At 43.4% G+C, this 22,582-nt stretch overlaps 1 protein-coding gene across 1 annotated transcript in view; it reads left to right on the forward strand.

The window, feature by feature from the left end:
* The window catches only part of LOC133631475 (potassium voltage-gated channel subfamily B member 1-like), a 102,245-nt gene extending 91,288 nt beyond the window's left edge, over window positions 1-10,957 (forward strand). Inside the window, exon 3 of the mRNA XM_062023737.1 lies at window positions 10,787-10,957. Coding sequence (XP_061879721.1) covers window positions 10,787-10,891 — 105 coding nt within the window. The 3' untranslated portion in view covers window positions 10,892-10,957. The remainder of the gene's footprint in view (window positions 1-10,786) is intronic.
* Window positions 10,958-22,582: the final 11,625 nt, after the last annotated feature.

Here is a 22,582-nt window from a genome sequence, read left to right on the forward strand (position 1 = left end):
TTCCTCCAATGGGGAATTCAAATTGCTAGTCTCTCCCAGATTCTTTTTATGGCAATAAGCTGATGTTTATATTCAATCACCAGGCAGACGTTGGTATTTTGTGGTTTATTCTCCAAGCTTAGAGGACAAACGTGAGACCAATCTAGTACACCAGCGTTCCCCCGCCCGGTCTAGCTCGGTCTCCTTTCCAACTCATGGAAGTGCTGTGATTTTCCCCTTCCTCCTCCTCCCCACCTGCTGTTTCCCCAGTATAGCTGTGCTCCTTATCTTAGGAATGTAATGGCAGTCTCAACAAAGAGAATAAACAGCGCTCTGACTCTAACCAAGGACACTCGAATCCAAGTACTTTGTACCACACGAGACATTAGCTGATGTAAATATGACTATAGGAGTTTTAGAAAGAAGTAACACTTAAATATGGATATGATTCTGATCTGCTTCCCACAAGTCCCCCTTTAAGATCTTCTTATAAGATCTTTATTACTTGTACAAAACTTATAAAGCACGCCCCACATTAAAGTCTTAAAGTTACCACTTTGCTAGACCCCCTTTAGTGACACTTAGCACAAGGGGATGTGCGGTTCTGGATGGTCTTGAGGGAGGTCGGGGCAAGTTGTTCAGCAAGTCCCTCAACTGCGTCACGAGTCAGGTTGGTTAGTCTCAACGGCGGTGGGGAGTTAGAGAGGCCGCTGAAACAGGAGTTCCAAGGGGTGTTAATTTGGTGACTGGGGTCATCAGTCTAACCATAGCACAAAGCCCAATGGCTGACGTCGGGATTCTAATGTACAACCTGTGCTCCCCACAACACCAGAATAAGTCAGCTCGTGCCCAAGGGCCTATCCTTGAGCCATCTATCAGTGTGGTGCACCAGTAACGGTTAATGTCACCCAATTTGTTGGGGGACGAAGAGGGTCCTGTAATTTGAAAACGCGTGTAATTCAGCTTTTGGGCCACAAAGGGAAGAAGTCGAGTGGCATTGTCAACAGAAGGGTACACATGTCAGTCAACTTAAAAGGGGCGGCGTAAGTGTGGGAAAAGGGACGTCCAGCGGAAGAAGCAACACAGTCACCCAGGTTTTGGCATCCACCTGAGCCACAGGTTGTCTGCACCCGCTCCTAAGGTCAAAGTTACCAGGCCTTCGGTGGTGATGTCATTAGCACGCACAGATGTGAGAGCCTTTGAAACACCACCGAGGTGGGGTGGTACTTTAGGTGCTACAGAGGGTGTAGAGGTAGTTAACGCCCTCTCAAGGACATTAATTTGAATAATTCCTTTAGAGTCTGTATCAGTCAGGTCAACCCCCAAAACAACATAAAAGGGACGATGGGCACCACTTACCATAGTATGTTGTCTGCATCCGACACCAATGGTTCAGGGTTGGGTCGTAACAAATATAGAGGTTATTACCACGGTAATAGCTATTGTGTCTCCCGTACTTAATCACACTGCACAGGTAAAAAAATAAGTCTTGCTATCCCCTTTGACCCAGTCTATTTAAAGTCCGCTGTATGTTCTTAGACACTTGTCAGTCACTGTCGTCAGGAAGGATGAACTGAGACACAAAGACAGTAGAACACGCCCAAGCACCAGTCCGTCAGAGAATACTAGTCGGGTGTAACATCCTGCCTTTCGTCTATCAATATCAGAGTAATTTAGGTAACAAAACGGGGATAAACATCAAACTTTTCACTTAATGTAACGACACATATAGTTATGCTGAAAACAAGCAAGAAAAACTAAGAACCATTTAGCATACTGGATTGGTCTCACACAAGGATATACAATATAGAAGTTGAAAAGAGTAATGTAGGTAGAAAATCTCTCTCGTCTCCTGGGCTGTGGGGCAGATGATGTGGCGAGGGGGTCAAGAGGGGCAGATGTTGTGGCGATGTCAGCAATGACATCCGCTGGTAATCTGTCAGGTTCTTCAGCAGTAGTGCAGAGGGAGAGGTGGTACCAGGTGTCCCCTTTACCAGCCAGGCGAAGGGCGTGGGACGTCCGTTCCATGACCTTGAAGGGACCAGTCCACCTGGGCTCCGTCCACTTGCGTTTGATGACCTTGATCTTGACCCTCTCAGCGGGCGGGAGGGAATCTGTACAGAAGAACTGGCACACAAATTCTGCAATTTTTTTTGTAAAATACCATTTTGGTTTTACGTTGATTCCTCCTTCCATGGGGCTGCTAGTCCTGGGAAGCGCTGACCTGTATGCAGCTCATAGGGTGAAAAACTCTAAGGGCAGTAAAACAGTTTTATTCACGGACCTTTGAATGATCATTAACGCTAATTGCAACATGTCAATCCAATTAAATTTGGTCTGTGCACAGATTTTAGCCAATTAGTTTTTGATGTTCTGGTCCAACCTTTCAACCTTACCTTGGGACTGACGATGGTACCCCAAACCTGTGTTCTAGTCCGAAAGCCTTTTCGACCAAGGCTAAGTGAGTTTTGTTTTTTTAAATGGTTGCCGTTGTCTGACCTAATCTTTTTGGGGAAACCATGTCGGGGTAATAGGTCATTCACAAGTCATTTAATTACTGATGTTGCATCCTCTTTTGAGGTTGTTGTTGCTTCCGGCCAACCACTGTGATTGTCAACACAAGTCAGTACGTACCTTTTCCCTTGTACCGTATTGATCATATCAGTGAAATCAAAGACTATACATGGTTCACCCTCACCTCCTCCATATTCTAAATTTGATATACTAAAGTACTATCGATGTGTAAAATCGTTATTTTCAAATTAAAATGAGTTATAACTTCTTACCCACGGGAAAAACGTTAAAACTATGGAATGTGTCAGAGTCGGATGATTGTCGATTTTGTTCCAAGGAGTCTGTATCCACCCTCACTCACCCCCTCCTGTTTCTGAAAAAAAGGACTGTGTTAGTCATACTATCACTTTCAGAAACATCTAAGAAAAAGGTCAGCTAATAGTCAAGTAGCGGAGGACAGGTCATATTTGAGGTCAATGAAAGTCTCTTCAGCCTCTATGGTCCACTGGGGGGTGGTGTTAGGGTAGGGGACCCCTTAGCAATATCACAAATATCTCAAACTCAACTAAACCCTAACTTTTATGTAACTTATTCAATATGGTGAAAGTAACAAAATATGCTTATATTTATATTGTCACCAATACTAGAAAAATACTACCCTTATGGCGGATGCTTTAGCAATAGTATTTTTGAAATTTTACCACACCTGGTGGCCCCAATAATTCATTCATGTTGTAGAAAGTCGAATGATGCGGACATGTTTGTTACTGAATACTTTCTATCAGACTTCTGCCATGGCAACTTTGTGTATGTAATGAGCAACTATAATTATTTGATATGCTTATATGTAGAGATGTCCGATAATATCGGTCTGCTGATATTATCGGCCGATAAATGCGTTAAAATGTAATATCGGAAATTATCGGTATCGTTTTTTTTATTATCAGTATCGGGGTTTTTTTTGTTGTTGTTTTTTTTAAAAAATTAAATCCACATAAAAAACACAAGATACACTTACAATTAGTGCACCAACCCAAAAAACCTCCCTCCCCCATTTACACTCATTCACACTCATTCACACAAAAGGGTTGTTTCTTTCTGTTATTAATATTCTGGTTCCTACATTATATATCAATATATATCAATACAGTCTGCAAGGGATACAGTCCGTAAGCACACATGATTGTGCGTGCTGCTGGTCCACTAATAATACTAACCTTTAACAGTTAATTTTACAAATTGTCATTAATTACTAGTTTCTATGTAACTGTTTTTATATTGTTTTACTTTCTTTTTTATTCAAGAAAATGTTTTTAATTTATTTATCTTATTTTATTTTATTCATTTTTTTTAAAAAGTACCTTATCTTCACCATACCTGGTTGTCCAAATTAGGCATAATAATGTGTTAATTCCACGACTGTATATATCGGTTGATATCGGTATCGGTTGATATCGGTATCGGTAATTAAAGAGTTGGACAATATCGGCATATCGGATATCGGCAAAAAGCCATTATCGGACATCCCTACTTATATGTGTAATGTGTCATTTTAGCTCAGCTGTTGTGTAGCTGCTAGCTCCTCGTAGCCTACAGGTGTCTAAAGTGCAGCCCATAGTTATGTGTTTAACATAACCCTGGGCTAAACCTAAACAATTGAAAATGTGTAATTTGGGTGTCGGTGTAATTTGTGGCAGCTACGCCGTGTCTTATCATTGGACCTAAGTTCTTTGGTTTTGTAGGCGAGACAGAGAGCAAGGGAACAATGTGGGACATCAATTGTGTCCATCTTATACCATGCTAGCTGTTGCAAAGATAGGTCAACATGAGCAGCCACACCTTGAGTTCCAACATATATAAATATAAAAAGGAGTCAAAGGTCTCCTGGTATGAGTGTCTAACTGGTAATCATAACATATGGCGAGTCGGGTGGCAGAACACACGGAAGCATCTCAGCCAGCCAGGGTTTTCACTGTTAGAGCAGTTGGATGTCAGCCATTCCTGTTGTTTCAGGCTGTGGTATGAGCTCATGGAGGAGCCTTGGTAGTGGTGTCGCAGCTTGGTGGTTGAGCCGAGCAGGTAACACCAGGAAGGTTCCTTCTGTGCGATTTGAATGTCAGGTTACAGTCTGTAAAGGAGGTCCAGCAATCTGAACTGGAAGTGGTTTGGTGACAGGTAACCTTCTTGTGACCCCAGCGAAGCCTTCGACCTTTAAAGAGGAAGCACACAGTTTTTTTGGTACCTCTGCATTCAGAATCGAATGGGCGGCTGCCGTTGACCCTCATGTCCAGCAGGGGTCCTGTCGGTACTTCCTGCTGGGGCTCCTGATGTGGCCGTCCTCTGCCACGCCTTCGTGTTCGTTTGTCGGCACGACGGAACCTTTCCTGTTCGGAAATGTTCGGACAGTCACGACTCCAGTGACCAGGCTGGTCACAGCCGAAACAGTTTCTACCCCAGACTGGCTTTGAAGCATTTCGTTGTCCACCACCCGAGTCCAACCGTCTGATTCTTTCCTCCACCTGTTGGAACTCAAAAGCAAGGTCACCCACTGCTGAATATACCCTAGCTGATCTTTGACCTTTTGTTCTTTTAACTTTTTATCTTCAGTGATCTGTAATGTAAGTAGTCGTTTCCTTGTTGCTCTGTCATTAGCCCAATTTTGTATGTGATGTATAAGGTGCCTTTCCCATGTAGCACTGTCAACCCCTGGTATATCAGGATTAGCATCCATCCTGCGTCTCACCACAGTTGTCATTGCGTCAAGTAAGGCTCGTCTAAAAAACTGTCGGTGTTCCCCTTCCTTACTGGGGTGCAGAGTAAATAAGGTGACTCACCATCTTTCCACTGATAGGTGGGTGTGGTATTCTGACATGGAAGAGGAAAGAGACTGCGCATAGCAATAGCTATGTTTGTAGTGTATGATGCAAAGTCGCAGATTCAGTCATTAATCCTGCTTGTTGTTCCATATTTTGGCCATCTTGTGTGGAAACACAACGATACAAAATACCTCTAAAGTCCGCCACGGAGGGAGTGTATCCTGCTGTTAATTTGTCTAATGTGTTGAGCCAAAGACTCCCTCCTTCCGCCACAGGAGGGAGTTTATCTACAATGGCCTGCACGTCTGCAACAGCGAAAGGCTTATATTGAAATCGGCCCCTCATGTCAGGATAAATCGGATATGCGTGTTCCCCCCCTGTTTTGAGCATGTTATATCCGGGTAACCCCCCCATGGGTTGTACGCATGTGGATCATGTGGGATATTGCCAATGTACCCTTGTAGTGAGCCGTTAGCAGCTACAGGAGACCACAAAGGCTGGCCCTGTTGTGTTTGATGTGCACGTGAGAGGCTGTCATCTTCTGGGCAGTTCACGACTTTTTGAGTATTGTAAACTCCCTCTTAACCCTTTCAAGGAACGTTCCCCCTTTTTTTTTTTTTTAAACTGTACCTGCTAATTCCATTGTCGACAACCGTACATTCAATTGATCATTAAACAATAATGATTCATAACATTCCTCCCCGACCGCCATCACATTCCTATCCATCACACTTGTTCATGTCAAACCCCGTGGTCATTGTGTCTCTCATGCCCCATCCGTAACCCGAGAATGTATTTCTCGTATTTTTCATAAGGACTTTAACCTTGAACTCTATTAGGGGTGACCAAATCCCCAGGGCGAACTACAGCCGACTATTTGCTTACTCGTCAGTGAAGCAGCCCGTCACGGTAATCTTTATCGTATTATTAATAAGGACTCCAACCTCAGAATTAAAAATATGAACGGACTTTAACCAACAACTTTATTGTATTATTAATAAGGACTCCAACCTCAGAATTAAAAATACGAACGGACTTTAACCAAGAACTTTACCGTATTATTCAGAAGGACTTTAACCTTGCGAATTTAATATACGGACGGACTTTAACCAAGAACTTTACCGTATTATTCAGAAGGACTCTAACCTTGCGAATTTAATATACGGACGGACTTTAACCAAGAACTTTATCAGGCACAGATGAAAGATTCAAGACACAATGACATGAGTTGACCACTATGTACAACTATTATGTAAAATGGCGGACAGGGCAAAAATGCAATCAATCTATCAAAATCACCACTCTGTGCCTGGGATTACAAAACAGTGTTTGACTTACAGACTTCAGGACAGACTCCTAAAGCATATTTTTTTTTAAAAAGGCTCTGCTTACCTTGAATTGGCCAATTGAGTCTGTCCAGAAGATTGCAAGAAGTCATCAATCAACAGCGTGCCATCTCGGACGAAGCCCCCAAATTGTTGCGTTGAACAGCATTCCTCCAATGGGGAATTCAAATTGCTAGTCTCTCCCAGATTCTTTTTATGGCAATAAGCTGATGTTTATATTCAATCACCAGGCAGAAGTTGGTATTTTGTGGTTTATTCTCCAAGCTTAGAGGACAAACGTGAGACCAATCTAGTACAACAGCGTTCCCCCGCCCGGTCTAGCTCGGTCTCCTTTCCAACTCACGGAAGTGCTGTGATTTTCCCCTTCCTCCTCCTCCCCACCTGCTATTTCCCCAGTCTAGCTGTGCTCCGTATCTTAGGAATGTAATGGCAGTCTCAACAAAGAGAATAAACAGCGCTCTGACTCTAACCAAGGACACTCGAATCCAAGCACTTTGTACCACACGAGACATTAGCTGATGTAAATATGACTATAGGAGTTTTATAAAAAAGTAACACTTAAATATGGATATGATTCTGATCTGCTTCCCACAGAAGCTATCTATGTCAATGTTGAAAAAACATCCCTGAACAGAGGAGGTGGTCTGCAACACCACCTGTCTCCCACATAAAACACTGTCCTTCCAACCATTCCTGAAAGACTGCAATTTAGCCTCCAAAAAATTACAGGAGAAACATTCTGGTCACAAAAGGTGACCAGATTGCCATTTGTGCAATTTGTTTACATCTGAATGGAATGCTAATGTGGGGGATTCCGACTATTTTGGACTGGTAGTAGTCAATCCACAGCGATCATTCAGCCACACAATACATCAATACTACTGAGAGAAAATTACACTTCAATGACTGCCGTTGGCTTTGACAGTTAGGATTGCCCGTTTGCATCAAAACAGCTGTTTTTCTCACTACAATAAGGCGAAACCATCCTTGCCCAGGCACGCACTCCTGGTTTTTGGAGTATAAATATTTGCGCTTTTGGCACCAGCCGCTGGACTAGAGCTGACCCATCTAAGTCTATGAGCATGGTGTCCTGGATGAATAAGAACCTTCATAGACATAATTTGTGTATTATTATTTTTATTATTAATGTTGTGGTCATTGGGATTATCAATGTCGTTATTATTATATTTTTATGTTATTGTTGATATTATTAGAGTTGTTGTCATCGTGATTATCATTGTATTATCATTATATAATTAAATATATTGTATTTTTATTATTATTATTATTATTATTGTTGTTACTGTTTCTGTTATTCTTATTCTGATAAATATCATTCATTATGTGTCATGCTCACATGGCATGTTTACCCTCTTATAATATTGATGTCTTGTTGCTAGGCAGAATTCATAGAGCTCCATCTTTAGTGACCCGCTGGCCTATGAAAAAAGTGTCAGTCGTCTCATTCTCTCGGCAGCTTGAAACAAATTAACGAGTAGAAAATAGCCTACAGGACCATGACACATTCATTTATACACATGAATCACTGCTCTCTATTCCATGTAAAATCCACATTGGAAAGAAAGAAACGTGCATACTGCAACACTGAGTGCCCGTGTCTGCTGACGGAAGATGCTGTGGACTTGATTGCAGTTCTGGTTGTGCGTGTTCCAATCCGGGGTCAGCACGACCATATTTGGCAGTGATTGGCTGCAGACACGCTTGACTGTCAGCCAGTTTACACAATGAATGAAGGAATGAACGGATGAATGGATTGAAGCATCAGGCACCAGCCTGGCATGTCTTCAGTCTTTTGTCTTTTTACTTGATGTCAGGGATCCACACTTATTATTATTATTATTATTATTATTATTATTATTATTATTATTATTATTATACTTATCATTATTATTAGACAGCCCACTTTACCTAATTAAAATAATCAATTAAATCCTTCCAAGAACAAATGTCTCTCTTTCAGGACACAAATGATGATGTCACACTAGTCAACACTCCCTGTTGTAATTTAGGGTTTTGTTCCACCTGCAAATTATTGCCAGTGTCATTCCTACTTTATACAACTGGGATGTTTTTGTTCCAGACTGGGGATCAGCACTCTGGCTGGAACAGGCTGCACACAAGTGGGGACATGCCGTTCACCTCCCGATTCATCTTTTATTCTCCTTTAACGACTCAACCTTTCACATCTTTCCGTTTATAACGCACTTTTTTAAAAACATTTTAGCACATCAGCGTTTAGACTTCAAATTACATTCATAAGTATGTTGTGAAAGTCTAAAAACTGGAGCAATTATAAAAATCTTATCACTCATGCAAAGCCTTGTGCTAATAAAAAAGAACTGAGCAATGAGAAATGTTGGACACTAATTAACACACTTTTTTTCAGCAAGACATTCTTAGACTTGAAATCATCTTTATAATTACAGTATTTTGTGGCAGTCTAAAAATTCAAGAAATTATGAATGATCTGATCATTGCAAGTGCAAAAATGAATGCCTATAAAATAAACCGGAGCAATGAAAAATGTTTGACACTAATTAACACACAGTAGGGAAGGGATTCGTATGGCCCCATTCCTGGGGGATCTTGCGTGGGAGGACGAGCGGGGGTATAATAATTTTGCAATGTAGTCTGCTGAAAATGATGGAAAGCGCCACTCTACATAGTAACTGATGCTGTGGTCAAAGTTGGAATTGCCACAAAACACATTTTGAGATATTTAAAACTCTAATGCCATCTTGCGGCAGAAATTGATAGTTTCTGCCCGCATTGGGTGTGGTCTCTCGCTGGCTGACCCCTGCTTCTCCCGTGCCTTGTCCTCTATGGCCTGCCGCTGGCTCTCCCGGGCGGCACGGTGGGGTTCCTGTCGCTGGCCGGCCTGGCTGCGTGGGGCTGCTGGTCCCTTGTTCCTTGGGCGCCCCACCTGCTGTTTTGGGTTGGGCTCTCTGGGTGGCTGGGGCCGTACTCTGGTTCCCGCACATTCTGGGACTCAAATATATTGTACATACAAATACACATATATACTCACATACACACACATTCATACATATATACATACATATGCGCACACATAGGTACTGACGGAACCAGATTTTTTACATATATCCATATTTAAGTGTTACTTCTTTACTTCCATAGTCATATTACAAAACAGCTAGTGTTTTTCCAGTTCAGTCTGCAAAGTACTATGTGTAGGCCTTGAAGCATTGGAATGCAAACAGTAGACATAACAACGAGGTGGGGAGGAGAGAGGGGAAGAGGGGGCTAGGAGAGAACGTAAAGGGGGAAGCGAAGGCAGACCAGATAGAGCCACGCATCTGAATGGGTTATGCAAGGCTGGTCTCATTATTGTCAAATAATTGAGAATAAACCACAAAATGCCAACTACTGCCTGGTGATCAATTTAATTAATTTTTTCTACGCTCCCACATACATACACAAATACAGAACATACATACACACTAGAGATGCACGGATAGGCAATTATTTCATCCGCAACCGCATCACAAAAGTCGTCATTCACCCGCCATCCACCGGAACTAACATTTTATCAAAACCACAACCGCCCGCCACCCGCCCGTTGTTATATATCTAATATAGACGATGCAAGGCATTCCTGTTAAAGAAAGGAGACTGATCCAATGCAGCAGAGACATTCAATGCGTGCCACGCATTAATATCTCTTGGCCACGCATTAGAGGCTAAGAGATATTAATGTGTGATAATATTATTTATTATTATTATAATATTATTGTCATTTCTATTAAGAAAGTGTTGACTATTATTGTTATTTTTTTCCCCTGGTCTTTAGTATTCCCTTTTTTAGTTTGTCGCGTACCACGTTTGCAGCCGGCGTTGCAATCTTTTTATTTTTTTCTTCTTCTTCTGTTCTGTTGTGTTGTGTTGTGGTGTGCTGTGTCACGCCAAATTTCTTCCCCCTACAAAAACCTCCCCCCCCCCCCCCCATTTACTTCCGTGGTCATGTTTCCTCTTACGTCATTGACAGCGATCGATAGCACTTCGGCTTTGACTGCCCGTCGCTGGAAGGATACTTCGTCTTTGACAGCTGCTGGAATCTGAAGAAATCAATTATTGTTTTTTTTTGTACAGGTGCGAAACAGGACAGTCACGTGCGGGTTAAGGACCCCCGGCAACTTTGTGACTTTATTGGACGCAGCCCCGGAAGTAAATGGGGGGGGAAGAAATTTGACGTGACAGCTGCAGCAGTGCCTGATGAATAATTGCCTGTTTCAAAGAGTGTTGCTCGTTTTTCGTATGTGGGTAACAACATTTAACTATGTATTTTTTTTTTCTGAATTGGTTCAACCGCCACCCGCCCGAATCTATTTAAAATCTATTTTTTTCGTCATGCATCCGCCCAACGTATTATCCGCAAACCACGCATCTCTAATACACACTCAAAGTTTTTACATCCACACACACATTCACTGTACAAACATACATATACTGTACATATGCAAGCACATATACATACATATAGTCACACATGTAATCACGTTTCATCAAACATATATTAACGCTGTTCCCCTCGGGGAAACTGGGTAACATATGGCACACTGACAAAGCTTAACCTAATGTTACTATAACAATCTACAAGGTTAATGTCATGTCTGTTCATGTTTTTGTTTTGGCCATGTGTTTGTTTTTTGGACTCTTTTTAGTTCCTGGTTGCACTTCCTTGTTTGGTTTGGTTTCCATGGTCACCCATTAATTTTCACCTGTCTTGTCACGCACCTGTTTCACATCTCGAGTCACGCACCTGTTTTCACTGATCACGTCACTATTTAAATCTGTCTGTTTCTGTTGTTTGTGCTGGCGTCCTCACACATTCACACTATTTCATCACTCTGCTCCATGTCTTGTCACAGTTCTTTACCAAGTAAGTTTTGTTCATTTATGCCACAGTTAGTGTTTTTGTTTTATTGTTCATAGTTTTTGTGCCCTCGTGCATGTCTTTTGTTTCATAGTCAAGTTTGTATTTCCGCCTTTGTGTGCGCCTTTTGTTTGCTTCCTTTTTTTGTAGTTTATTAGTGTTAAAAAAATAAATAATGTATTTAAATTCACGCCTTGCCCGCGCCAATTTTCCTTTGCCTTCCGGAGAAGCAAAACCTAAGAACCTAGTCCTGACAGTAGGACGCCAGCAGAAGAGTTTCTCCGCAAAAAAATTGGACAATTTTGACGAGGCAACATGGGAGGTCCTCCGCGCGATGGAGGAAGAGACGCTGCGTTATTCCTCCGGTAAGCGCAGAGACCTGATGTGGGGGCCAGATGGAAATCTGGTGCCATTGAGCTCCAGTTGGTCCGAGGACGGCGCTGCGTCACCGCAGTCCCGGAAGCGCCGCTCCAGACCAAGGACATCAGGGAAGGCGAGCGGACAGCATGCGGCGCTGCCGCAGGCTCCTCCCTCTCCGGGCGGAAGCAGGTTGCTGCCAGCTCCACAGCTCCAAAATGACATCACAGACCAGGATTTTTTTTTTCTGAACTCTTTTTCTTTTGATCATCCGCCTCCAACCAAAGACTCTAAAAACATGATAAGACATTACCAGGACATGTTTTTAGAAATCAGATCCTGTCAATCCAAGCCACCCAAATTCCATGCCCCGCCCCCCAGGACTCAAGCCACGCCCAAGTCACACTTTTTTTTTTCAAGCACAAGATCCCAGGTACAAGAAGATAGACTTTTTGGACAGTTTGGAGGGGAGGATTCTGCCCCCCTCCTGACCACCCTCCACCCACCCAAAGAAACGATTCCAGACCGCAGGGCGCGCGTCTGGTATCCGCTCCTTGAGGGGGGGGGCTAGGGCTGGGAATTGTTCAGGTGGGGTGGCTCAGTATCGTCACGCCAAGCCACAGCCTCCAGCACGACCACCACCACCAGTCTTTCATCACGCCAAGCCACAGCCACCAGCTCGGCCACCACCACCTGTCTTTCGACCTGCCAAGCCACAGCCACCAGCACGGCCGCCACCACCAGTCTTTCGACCTGCCAAGCCAAAGCCTCCAGCTAGGCCACCTCCACCAGCTCCACGCCAAGCTCCACCACGCCAAGCGCCACCAGTCTCAACTCCACGCCAAGCGCCGCCAGTCGCAGCGCCACGCCAAGCGCCTCCAGTCGCAGCTCCACGCCACCAAGTGCCGCCAGTCGCAGCTCCACGACGCCAAGTGCCGCCAGTCGCAGCTCCACGACGCCTAGTGCCGCCAGTCGCAGCTCCACGACATCTAGTGCCGCCAGTCGCAGCTCCACGACGCCTAGTGCCGCCACTCGCAGCTCCACAACGCCGAGTGCCGCCAGTCGCAGCTCCACGACACCAAGTGCCGCCAGTCGCAGCTCCACGACGCCAAGTGCCGCCAGTCGCAGCTCCACGACGCCTAGTGCCGCCAGTCGCAGCTCCACGACACCTAGTGCCGCCAGTCGCAGCTCCACGACGCCTAGTGCCGCCAGTCGCAGCTCCACAACGCCAAGTGCCGCCAGTCGCAGCTCCACGACGCCAAGTGCCGCCAGTCGCAGCTCCACGACGCCAAGGGCCGCCAGTCGCAGCTCCACGACGCCAAGTGCCGCCAGTCGCAGCTCCACACCAAGACCAAGCACCCCCAAGCCAAGTCCATGTCCAAGACCAACCACGCCAAGTCCAAGTCCAAGACCAACCACGGCAAGTCCAAGTCCAAGACCAACCACGCCAAGTCCAAGTCCAAGACCAACCACGCCAAGTCCAAGCCCAAGACCAACCACGCCAAGTCCAAGTCCAAGACCAACCACGCCAAGTCCAAGACCAAGACCAACCACACCAAGTCCAAGACCAACCACGCCAAGTCCAAGACCCTCCCCAAGTCCAAGACCCCCCATGCCAAAACCAAGTCCAAGACCAACCATGCCAACTCAAAGTCCAAGACCAAGACCAACCATGCCAACACCAAATCCAAGTCCAAGACCAACCATGCCAAGACCAAGTCCAAGACCAACCATGCCAAGACCAAGACCAAGTCCAAGACCAACCTCGCCAAGACCAGGACCAAGACCCTCGCCAAGACCCTTGCCAAGACCAAGACCTTCCAAGCAGCCAAGACCCTCCAAGCGGCCAAGACCAAGCTTCGCCGCCCGAAGTGCCACGCCAAGCTTCGCCGCCTGCTTCGTCTGCTGCACCCGCACCTGCGTCATCTGCGGCTTCCACGCCTGCAATGACGACGACGCGCCTGCCTCCTCGTCTGCCACGGTTGTGGCCACTACCTGGTCGTCCGCCACACCAAGTGCGCCCACCTGATCGTCGGCCACGCATGTGGCCCTTCCCGGGTCGCCCACCTCGCCTGTGGTGGCGGCGTTCCACTCGCCGCCGCCACATGACTATGCCTCGGTGGATTCGGGGCCACTTGGCCTGGCGACCCACCGCCATGTCCCCCTCCCGCCCTCCCATGACTCTTGATCCTGTTTTTTGGACATCTGGGATCTGTCCGTAAGGGGGGGGTTCTGTCATGTCTGTTCATGTTTTTGTTTTGGTCATGCGTCATGTCTGTTCATGTTTTTGTTTTGGCCATGTGTTTGTTTTTTGGACTCTTTTTAGTTCCTGGTTGCACTTCCTTGTTTGGTTTGGTTTCCATGGTCACCCATTAGTTTTCACCTGTCTTGTCACGCACCTGTTTCACATCTCGAGTCACGCACCTGTTTTCACTGATCACGTCACTATTTAAATCTGTCTGTTTCTGTTGTTCGTGCTGGCGTCCTCACACATTCACACTATTTCATCACTCTGCTCCATGTCTTGTCACAGTTCTTTACCAAGTAAGTTTTGTTCATTTATGCCACAGTTAGTGTTTTTGTTTTATTGTTCATAGTTTTTGTGCCCACGTGCATGTCTTTTGTTTCATAGTCACGTTTGTATTTCCGCCTTTGTGTGCGCCTTTTGTTTGCTTCCTTTTTTTGTAGTTTATTAGTGTTAAAAAAATAAATAATGTATTTAAATTCACGCCTTGCCCGCGCCAATTTTCCTTTGCCTTCCGGAGAAGCAAAACCCAAGAACCCAGTCTTGACAGTTAATACAGTTCGCTTCTCTTTCTTCTCCTCCATTTATCTCCTTTCTTTTGTATTTCAAGTTATCATTACATATATGTATTTTTGCATTTGAAACAATTGTATTGTTGATAATAGAGGTAATTATTGTTATTATTCATTATCAATAGTGCTATTTCTATTGGTATTTGTATTGCTCCATTTGCAGTGTAATAATGCTCATTGTCATTTTTGTGTTATTAATATTTACTTCACTAACTGCTTCTTTGCATCACTTTTACCATCATATTCTGTTGTTGTTGTTGTTGTTGTTATTGTTATTGTTGTGTTTGTTGTTGTCTCTGTCTCATCCCCCTCTTGTCCCTGCAATTCCCCCCTCTGTCTACCCCTTTTTCTTCTTTCTATCCCCTCCTGCTCCGGCCCGGCTGCACCAAATAATAATATAAATCCATTTAATAAAGGCAAATACAAATAAGGCAACAAGAGAAGTATCCCACACTTCTCTTTAGTAAAGTAAATATGTACAGGTGATATGGGCATCTAGATCAACTATATGATTTGCCTGAGTAGCTGGACAGGACAAAAAAAAAGGGAAAAAAAGTGGATTGTGTATGGCCCGAATTTGTCACGTTTCATGTGTCAGGTAAATCGCGATAAATGCGGCCATATTAATCCCTTTGCTACGATACACTTTTTTTTCCAGAACCTTAGCTCTGAGACTTGAAAGTACCTTTATGAATACGCTGTGGCAGTCTAAAAACTCCAGATATGATAGAAATCTGATTAACACTCATGCAAAGCCTGTTAATAGAAAAAAACGGCGCAACGAGGAATGTCTGACATTATTAACATGCAATATTTTTCTCAGAGGGGATCTCACAACTATGAATAGGTTGTCTCAGTCTAAAACTCCGGAAATGAAAAAATCTCATTATCACTCGTGCAAAGCCTGAATACTTATGAATTAAAATCAGAGTAATAAGAAATGTTTGACACAAACTAACAAACCTCTTTTTCCAGCACAGACAGTCTTAGACTTGAATCCATTTTATAAATATGCTGTGGCAGTCTAAAAAGGGAATTTCCTTTACTTTAAAGAAAATGTCCCGTATTTTCCTAACATTAACAGGTATGGTACGTGTATGATTGGCTGTGTCCTGAATGAAGCGTCTGGTCTGACTTAGTGATGTATCATTGGAAATTTAACAGCTACTAGCATTGACCTTTCTCATCCAAATTTAAAATCAGCCAATTGATTTGCCAGAATTTTTGTCACAGGAAGTTGTTATGCCAGGAAGTTACATGCACACTTCTATCATATCATTGTTGTTTTGTTTCCTTGTAAACCGAAATAATGGACTAACATAAAAAGCGGGCCGTCATTCGTAGTTATGAAGAGAAAACCGCAAAAGTAAAACAAGATTCATAATCATAAATGCTCATTTTTGCACTGTTTTGTCTTAATGTCAAATGAATTTTAGATATAGAGGCTGAATACTTCCACTGTTTGAAGTGGGTAATGTTAGCATCCAGCTAAGCCAAGTTTGTGGTAAAAATTATTAATGGGATACAAATTTGTTGTTGTTTTTCTTTAACATTTGCGCATTTAAGTGATTTAGCATGGTTATGTATAGTGACAATGACTATGGAATATTACGAATACAGTGTAGGATTGTAAGGTATACCAGTACTAATTATAACTAATTAGTTATAATTAAGTACTAATGAATCATAAACGGTACTATACTGCCTCTAGTAAATACCGGTTCCTCCTTTTTTGTTAACGGACATGACTGTATGCCGTCATCACGTCGTGACATTGCTGGTTTTACGAGCAGAGGAGCATGTTCGGCAACACACACGCACAGAGTACTTAAAAGCAAACACGGTGTGGTGACAGAAAAGCGAGAATGGATGCATTTTGGCTTAAAAACTAACGATAAAGGTGAAGCTTTATCACTGAAACGCCACTCAGTAAGAGGTACTTTAAAACATGGCTAGCGAGCTAGCGGCTAATATCCATCCGCAGTCTGCAGTGTTTTAGCTACTTATAAATCACTAATCCTCACCTCCATGGCGACAAACAAAGTAAGTTTCTTACAAGTGATTATTACATTTTAACAGAAGTGTAGATAGAACATGTTGAAACGGAAAGTAAACAGATATTAACAGTAATGAACAAGTGGATTAATAACCAATTTTTAGAGCAATTTTGAAAAAATAACAGAATGAGAAATGACACAATATGTTACTGCATATGTCAGCAGACAAATTAGGAGCCTTTGTTTGCTTACTACTAAAAGACAAGTTGTCTAGTATGTTCACAATTTTATTTAAGGACAACATTGTTCTTCGGCTGCAATAGGTATCGTACTTTTTTTTTTGTTAATTTAAAGCCAATAATGCCATTTTTTGTGATTCCTTTTTTAAAGAAAAGTATCGAAATACATTTTCGCACCTGTACCAGAATATTAATATTGGGGCAACCCTCATAGAGTGTATCGATAAGTTTTTATTGGTTCCTTGACGGAGCTCGTAACCTAAAATACTCTTATCTCAAATCAACGTTATGCATTGAAATTAATTTAGATTCTGTTATTCCGTTCTGCCACCCCCCACGCCCCCCAATAATACAATAAAATGTACTCCAAACAACTACAGTAATTTTATGATGTAGTGTATTTACCTTGAATAGTGGATTTTTACAGTATCTTCTTCCAGCTTCTTCTCCGCCAAACACACCATCTACAGCTTCTACATATTTTCATAGACAAATGTCCGCTGTTTAGATATTATTTTAACGTTTTTGACTGGTATGGTGCAAGCTAACATTATTACGCTAGTACTGCTTTGCTAAGTTGGCCATACTTAAACTTTGGTAATTTTTTCTGATATTTCTCTCTTTAATTCAATGGATATAGTTCACTTTTTCTTCCCAGCACTGTCTTTCATTCTCACTTTCTCCGTTCTCATGGTTGGAAAAACAGACTTACATATATCGATAGCTATCCAAATGTTACAAGCTAATGCTAGCGAGTAAGACCGGATGTTTTGGTCTGATCTTACGAGGTCCAGTTTATTATTGGCCATGCAAGCTAGTGGTAGGGAGGCTCATAACCAAGTTTTTGCTCGCAACCTAAAGCATAACAATTTGCAAAGCGACAGCTCTTATCCTGTAAATCTTGTGAGTTGAGGGGCTCGAAAACCAAAGTAACACTGTGTAGCCAGAGCCTCATTGTCCTTGGTACATACAGTGTACAGTATGGTACATACAGTATACTATTCATTAATTAAACCCCACCCATCTTTGTTTGTTATGTCATAGTTATGTGCCTGTGATCCACATTTGTTGCAGTGGTCCAATAACTAGGCACACGACTTAATATGCTGCATGGGCTGAAAAGTGACATTTATTGCTTCATTCGGGACAGTTTTAATTGTACTGTTGTTCTCAAGGATGTAATTACTTATTTAACAAAAATAGAAATGGATAAGGATTTCTAGAATTATTATTGATTTAATTTTTATTAATTTTTTTGGACACAACAAACCAAAATAACTACACTAATAATCTACACAATTCAAAGAAGAAAACTAATATATCCAATACAATATTTTTTTGTAAAAAAAATAAAAAATAAAATGTAATATTAAAACAAAATTTAAAAAAAGAAAATAATGGTGTGTTTGAAAAGGAGCAGGAGCAAAGGTTATAATGTCCTGCCCCAACACTCAAATATAGTAATTTGATGTTGATCAACAATACAATACATAATCACCTGATATATAACAATCTACAGTATATTATTAAAAGATGCATATCATAAAATAACAATATCATAAACATTTATATTTTTAAATCTGTTAGTCTTTTAAAATTGTACACTCTTTTATAATGCATTTTTAGCGTTTTAAAAAGTGTTTATGTGTGTGTGTGTGCGTGTGAGTGTGTGTGTGTGTGTGTGTGTGTGTGTGTGTGTGTGTGTGTGTGTGTGTGTGTGTGTGTGTGTGTGTGTGTGTGTGTGTGTCACCCTCTATAAGGACACACCCCAGATCTTAAATAGATGGGCTGAACATTTCAACACTCTCCTTAACTCCGAAAATCCCTCTGACCAGGACATTTTCACCAATTTCCAAACCACTCCCCATGTCGACCACCTGGACTCCCCGCCTACCTTTGCTGAGGTCCTAAAAGCCATCAAGGGCCTAAAAAACAACAAAAGCCCCGGCCCTGACGGTATCCCAGCTGAAGTGCTGAAGTTTGGTGGCTATCTCCTCACCCGCCGGCTTCACCAATTGATTGACTCCATCTGGTCCTCTAAAGCCATCCCCCAGAAATGGAAGGATGCTGCTATAATAACCATTTTTAAGAGGAAAGGTGACAAAGCCGACTGTGGAAACAGCAGAGGAATTTCCCTGCTCTCGGTTGCTGGGAAAGTTCTTGCCCGGGTCATGCTCTCTCGTTTAGTTACTCACATCTCTGAGAACATCCTGCCTGAATCACAGTGTGGCTTCAGAAGAGATCGCAGTACTACTGACATGATCTTTGTAGCCAGGCAGGTACAAGAAAAGTGCCGGGAACACCACCAGGATCTGTACATCGCCTTCATCGACCTGTCCAAGGCATTTGACACTGTAAACCGGAATCTCCTCTGGGACTTACTGGGAAGGCTGGGGATTCCGCCAAAGTTCCTCAACTTCCTCAGACAACTACACGATGGAATGCGAGCCTGTGTCCGCGTTGAAGGCCAGCAATCCCCCTCTTTTAATGTGAAAGTCGGGGTCAGGCAGGGATGTGTCCTAGCCCCTGTCATATTCAACCTCTTTCTCTCAGCAGTCACCCTCCTCTCACACAAAGCTCTGGGAACCACGGATGGCATCCACATACAGTTCCGGCTAGACGGCAGTCTCTTCAACATCCGGCACCTCCAGGCCTTCACTAAAATTACAAAACAACAGATCCTAGAACTTCAGTATGCTGACGATTGTGCTCTCCTTGCTCACACGCCAGAATCTCTACAACATGCACTTAACGTGGTCTCATCCACGTACAGTGTCCTAGGACTCAAGGTCAACATTTCAAAAACACAGATCATTACGCAACACTCTAACCACCAGTCAGAAGTGCCTGTCTTCAACATTGATGGTCAGCAGCTCACCATCGTTCCACATTTCACCTACCTCGGAAGCGTCCTGTCCCCCACCTGTAACATCGATAATGACATCCAGGTCCGTGTTGGGTTAGCGCAGCGTTTCTCAAAGTGTGGGGCGCGCCCCACTAGTGGGGAATAGAGACATGACAGGTGGGGCGCGAGGAACAGGAGGAAATATCACTTTAAATGTTTGTTATTTTTTATTATATTCTTAGATTTTTTTTTTTACTATACTTTAATTTTCTATACACGCTGTAAATCACTTTGTGATTCTGTCTGTGAAATCCGCTATATAAATAAATGTAAATTACTCATTTTTCCTGTAGGCTTTAAATTTCTAGGTAGGAGCGAAAGTTTGACAGACATAGCAACAGTAACTAATGGGGGCGCGGCTAAGCGGAACAAACTTTCGCGCGGATGGGTAGCAGGCTAATCAATATCCACTCATTGGGCAGAGAGCTGTGTCCATTCTTCTCCCCTTTGCCACATCTTATCTGTGTGAGATAGGCTTTTCAGCTGTTGCTTCACTCAAAACGAAGTACAGGTCTCAGCTGAACGTCATTGAGCATGACTTAAGAGTGGCAGTGTCAAGCCTGCAACCCCGATTTGAAAAGCTGTGCAGTGCAAAACAGGCTCATTGCAGCCACTAATGCTGGAGTACTGTAAAACTCATGTTCACTAGCTCTGTCTTGCCAAATGCATAGCTCCTCCTTTTTTTTTTGCAAAGATTGCAAAGTGGCACTTATATTTTATTTATTATTAAACTTGATGCAAGTTATTTGATTTATTATTGAACTTGATGCAAGTTATAACACTTTTATTTGATTTATTATTGAACTTGATGCAAGTTATAACACTTTTATTTGATTTATTATTGAACTTGATGCAAGTTATAACACTTGTATTTGATTTATTATTGAACTTGATGCAAGTTATAACACTTTTTTTGATTTATTATTGAACTTGATGCAAGTTATTTTATTTATTATTGAACTTGATGCAAGTTATACCACAGCTGCACAGTTATTTTATTTATTATTGAACTTGATGTTATTTTATGTTATTGAGTTTGAATGTATACAACTTGATGTTACTTGATGTTCAATAAATTTGAAAATGTTAAGCTTAGCATTAGCGTTCTATTGGGGCGATGGGGGCAGGTGGGGCTTGAAAACTCCCCCTTGTCCAAAGTGGGGGATGACAAAAAAAGTTTGAGAACCACTGGGTTAGCGTCTGCTGCCTTCGGTAGGCTCAAAACCAGGGTCTTCCTGAACAGAAACCTGACAGTTTCCACCAAAGCAGCTGTTTACAAAGCAGTTTGTCTGTCCACACTGCTATACGGCTCGGAAGCCTGGACCCCTTACCAAAGGCACGTCAGAATCCTGGACAGATACCACATCCGCTGCCTGCAACGGATCCTGGGTCTGACCTGGGAGGATAGAGTCCCACATGTGGATATTTATGACCGGACCCAAACACCCAGCATCCTAGTGTTCCTTGTGCAAAGACATCTGCGCTGGGTGGGGCAGGTAATCCGCATGCCCGCCCAGAGGCTCCCCCGGCAGATCCTCTACGGCCAACTCCAGGAAGGCTGTAGGTCTCCTGGGGTTCAGCGGAAACGCTACAAAGACCACATAAAAACCCTCCTGAAGTGCTGTGCTATCCAGCCTTCCGCACTGGAAGTCTTGGCTGCTGATCGCCACACCTGGCGCAACTGCAGTCACGCCGGCATTGCTCATCTTCAGGAGCAGACCACTGAGAGGAGAAAACAACAACGTTTACAGCGACATCAACGCGCTGCAGGGGCCCCCCTCTCAAGCGTGGACTACATCTGCCCCACATGTGGCAAACCATGCGGGTCGCACATTGGTCTACACAGCCACATGCAATGGCATATACGAAACCCCCCTCAATAACCCAAAGAGAAGAAGAGAGACATATATATATATATATATATATATATATATATATATATATATATATATATATATATATATATATATATATATATATATATATATATATATCCATCCATCCATCTTCTTCCGCTTATCCGAGGTCGGGTCGCGGGGGCAGCAGCCTAAGCAGGGAAGCCCAGATGTTCCTCTCCCCAGCCACTTCGTCCATCTCCTCCCGGGGGATCCCGAGGCGTTCCCAGGCCAGCCGGGAGACATAGTCTTCCCAACGTGTCCTGGGTCTTCCCCGTGGCCTCCTACCGGTTGGACGTGCCCTAAGCACCTCCTGAGGGAGGCGTTCGGGTGGCATCCTGACCAGATGCCCGAACCACCTCATCTGGCTCCTCTCGATGTGGAGGAGCAGCGGCTTTACTTTGAGCTCCCCCCGGATGGCAGAGCTTCTCACCCTATCTCTAAGGGAGAGCCCCGCCACCCGGCGGAGGAAACTCATTTCGGCCGCCCTTACCCGTGATCTTCTCCTTTCGGTCATGACCCAAAGCTCCTGACCATAGGTGAGGATGGGAACGTAGATCGGCCGGTAAATTGAGAGCTTTGCCTTACGGCTCAGCTCCTTCTTCACCACAACGGACCTATACAGTGTCCGCATTACTGAAGACGCCGCACCGATTCGCCTGTCGATCTCACGATCCACTTTTCCCTCACTCGTGAAGAAGACTCCTAGGTACTTGAACTCTTCCACTTGGGGCAGGGTCTCCTCCCCAACCCGGAGATGGCACTCCACCCTTTTCCGGGCAAGAACCATGGACTCGGACTT

The sequence above is a fragment of the Entelurus aequoreus genome, linkage group LG01 (assembly GCF_033978785.1).
Source record: "Entelurus aequoreus isolate RoL-2023_Sb linkage group LG01, RoL_Eaeq_v1.1, whole genome shotgun sequence".
In the NCBI taxonomy this organism is placed as follows: domain Eukaryota; kingdom Metazoa; phylum Chordata; class Actinopteri; order Syngnathiformes; family Syngnathidae; genus Entelurus; species Entelurus aequoreus.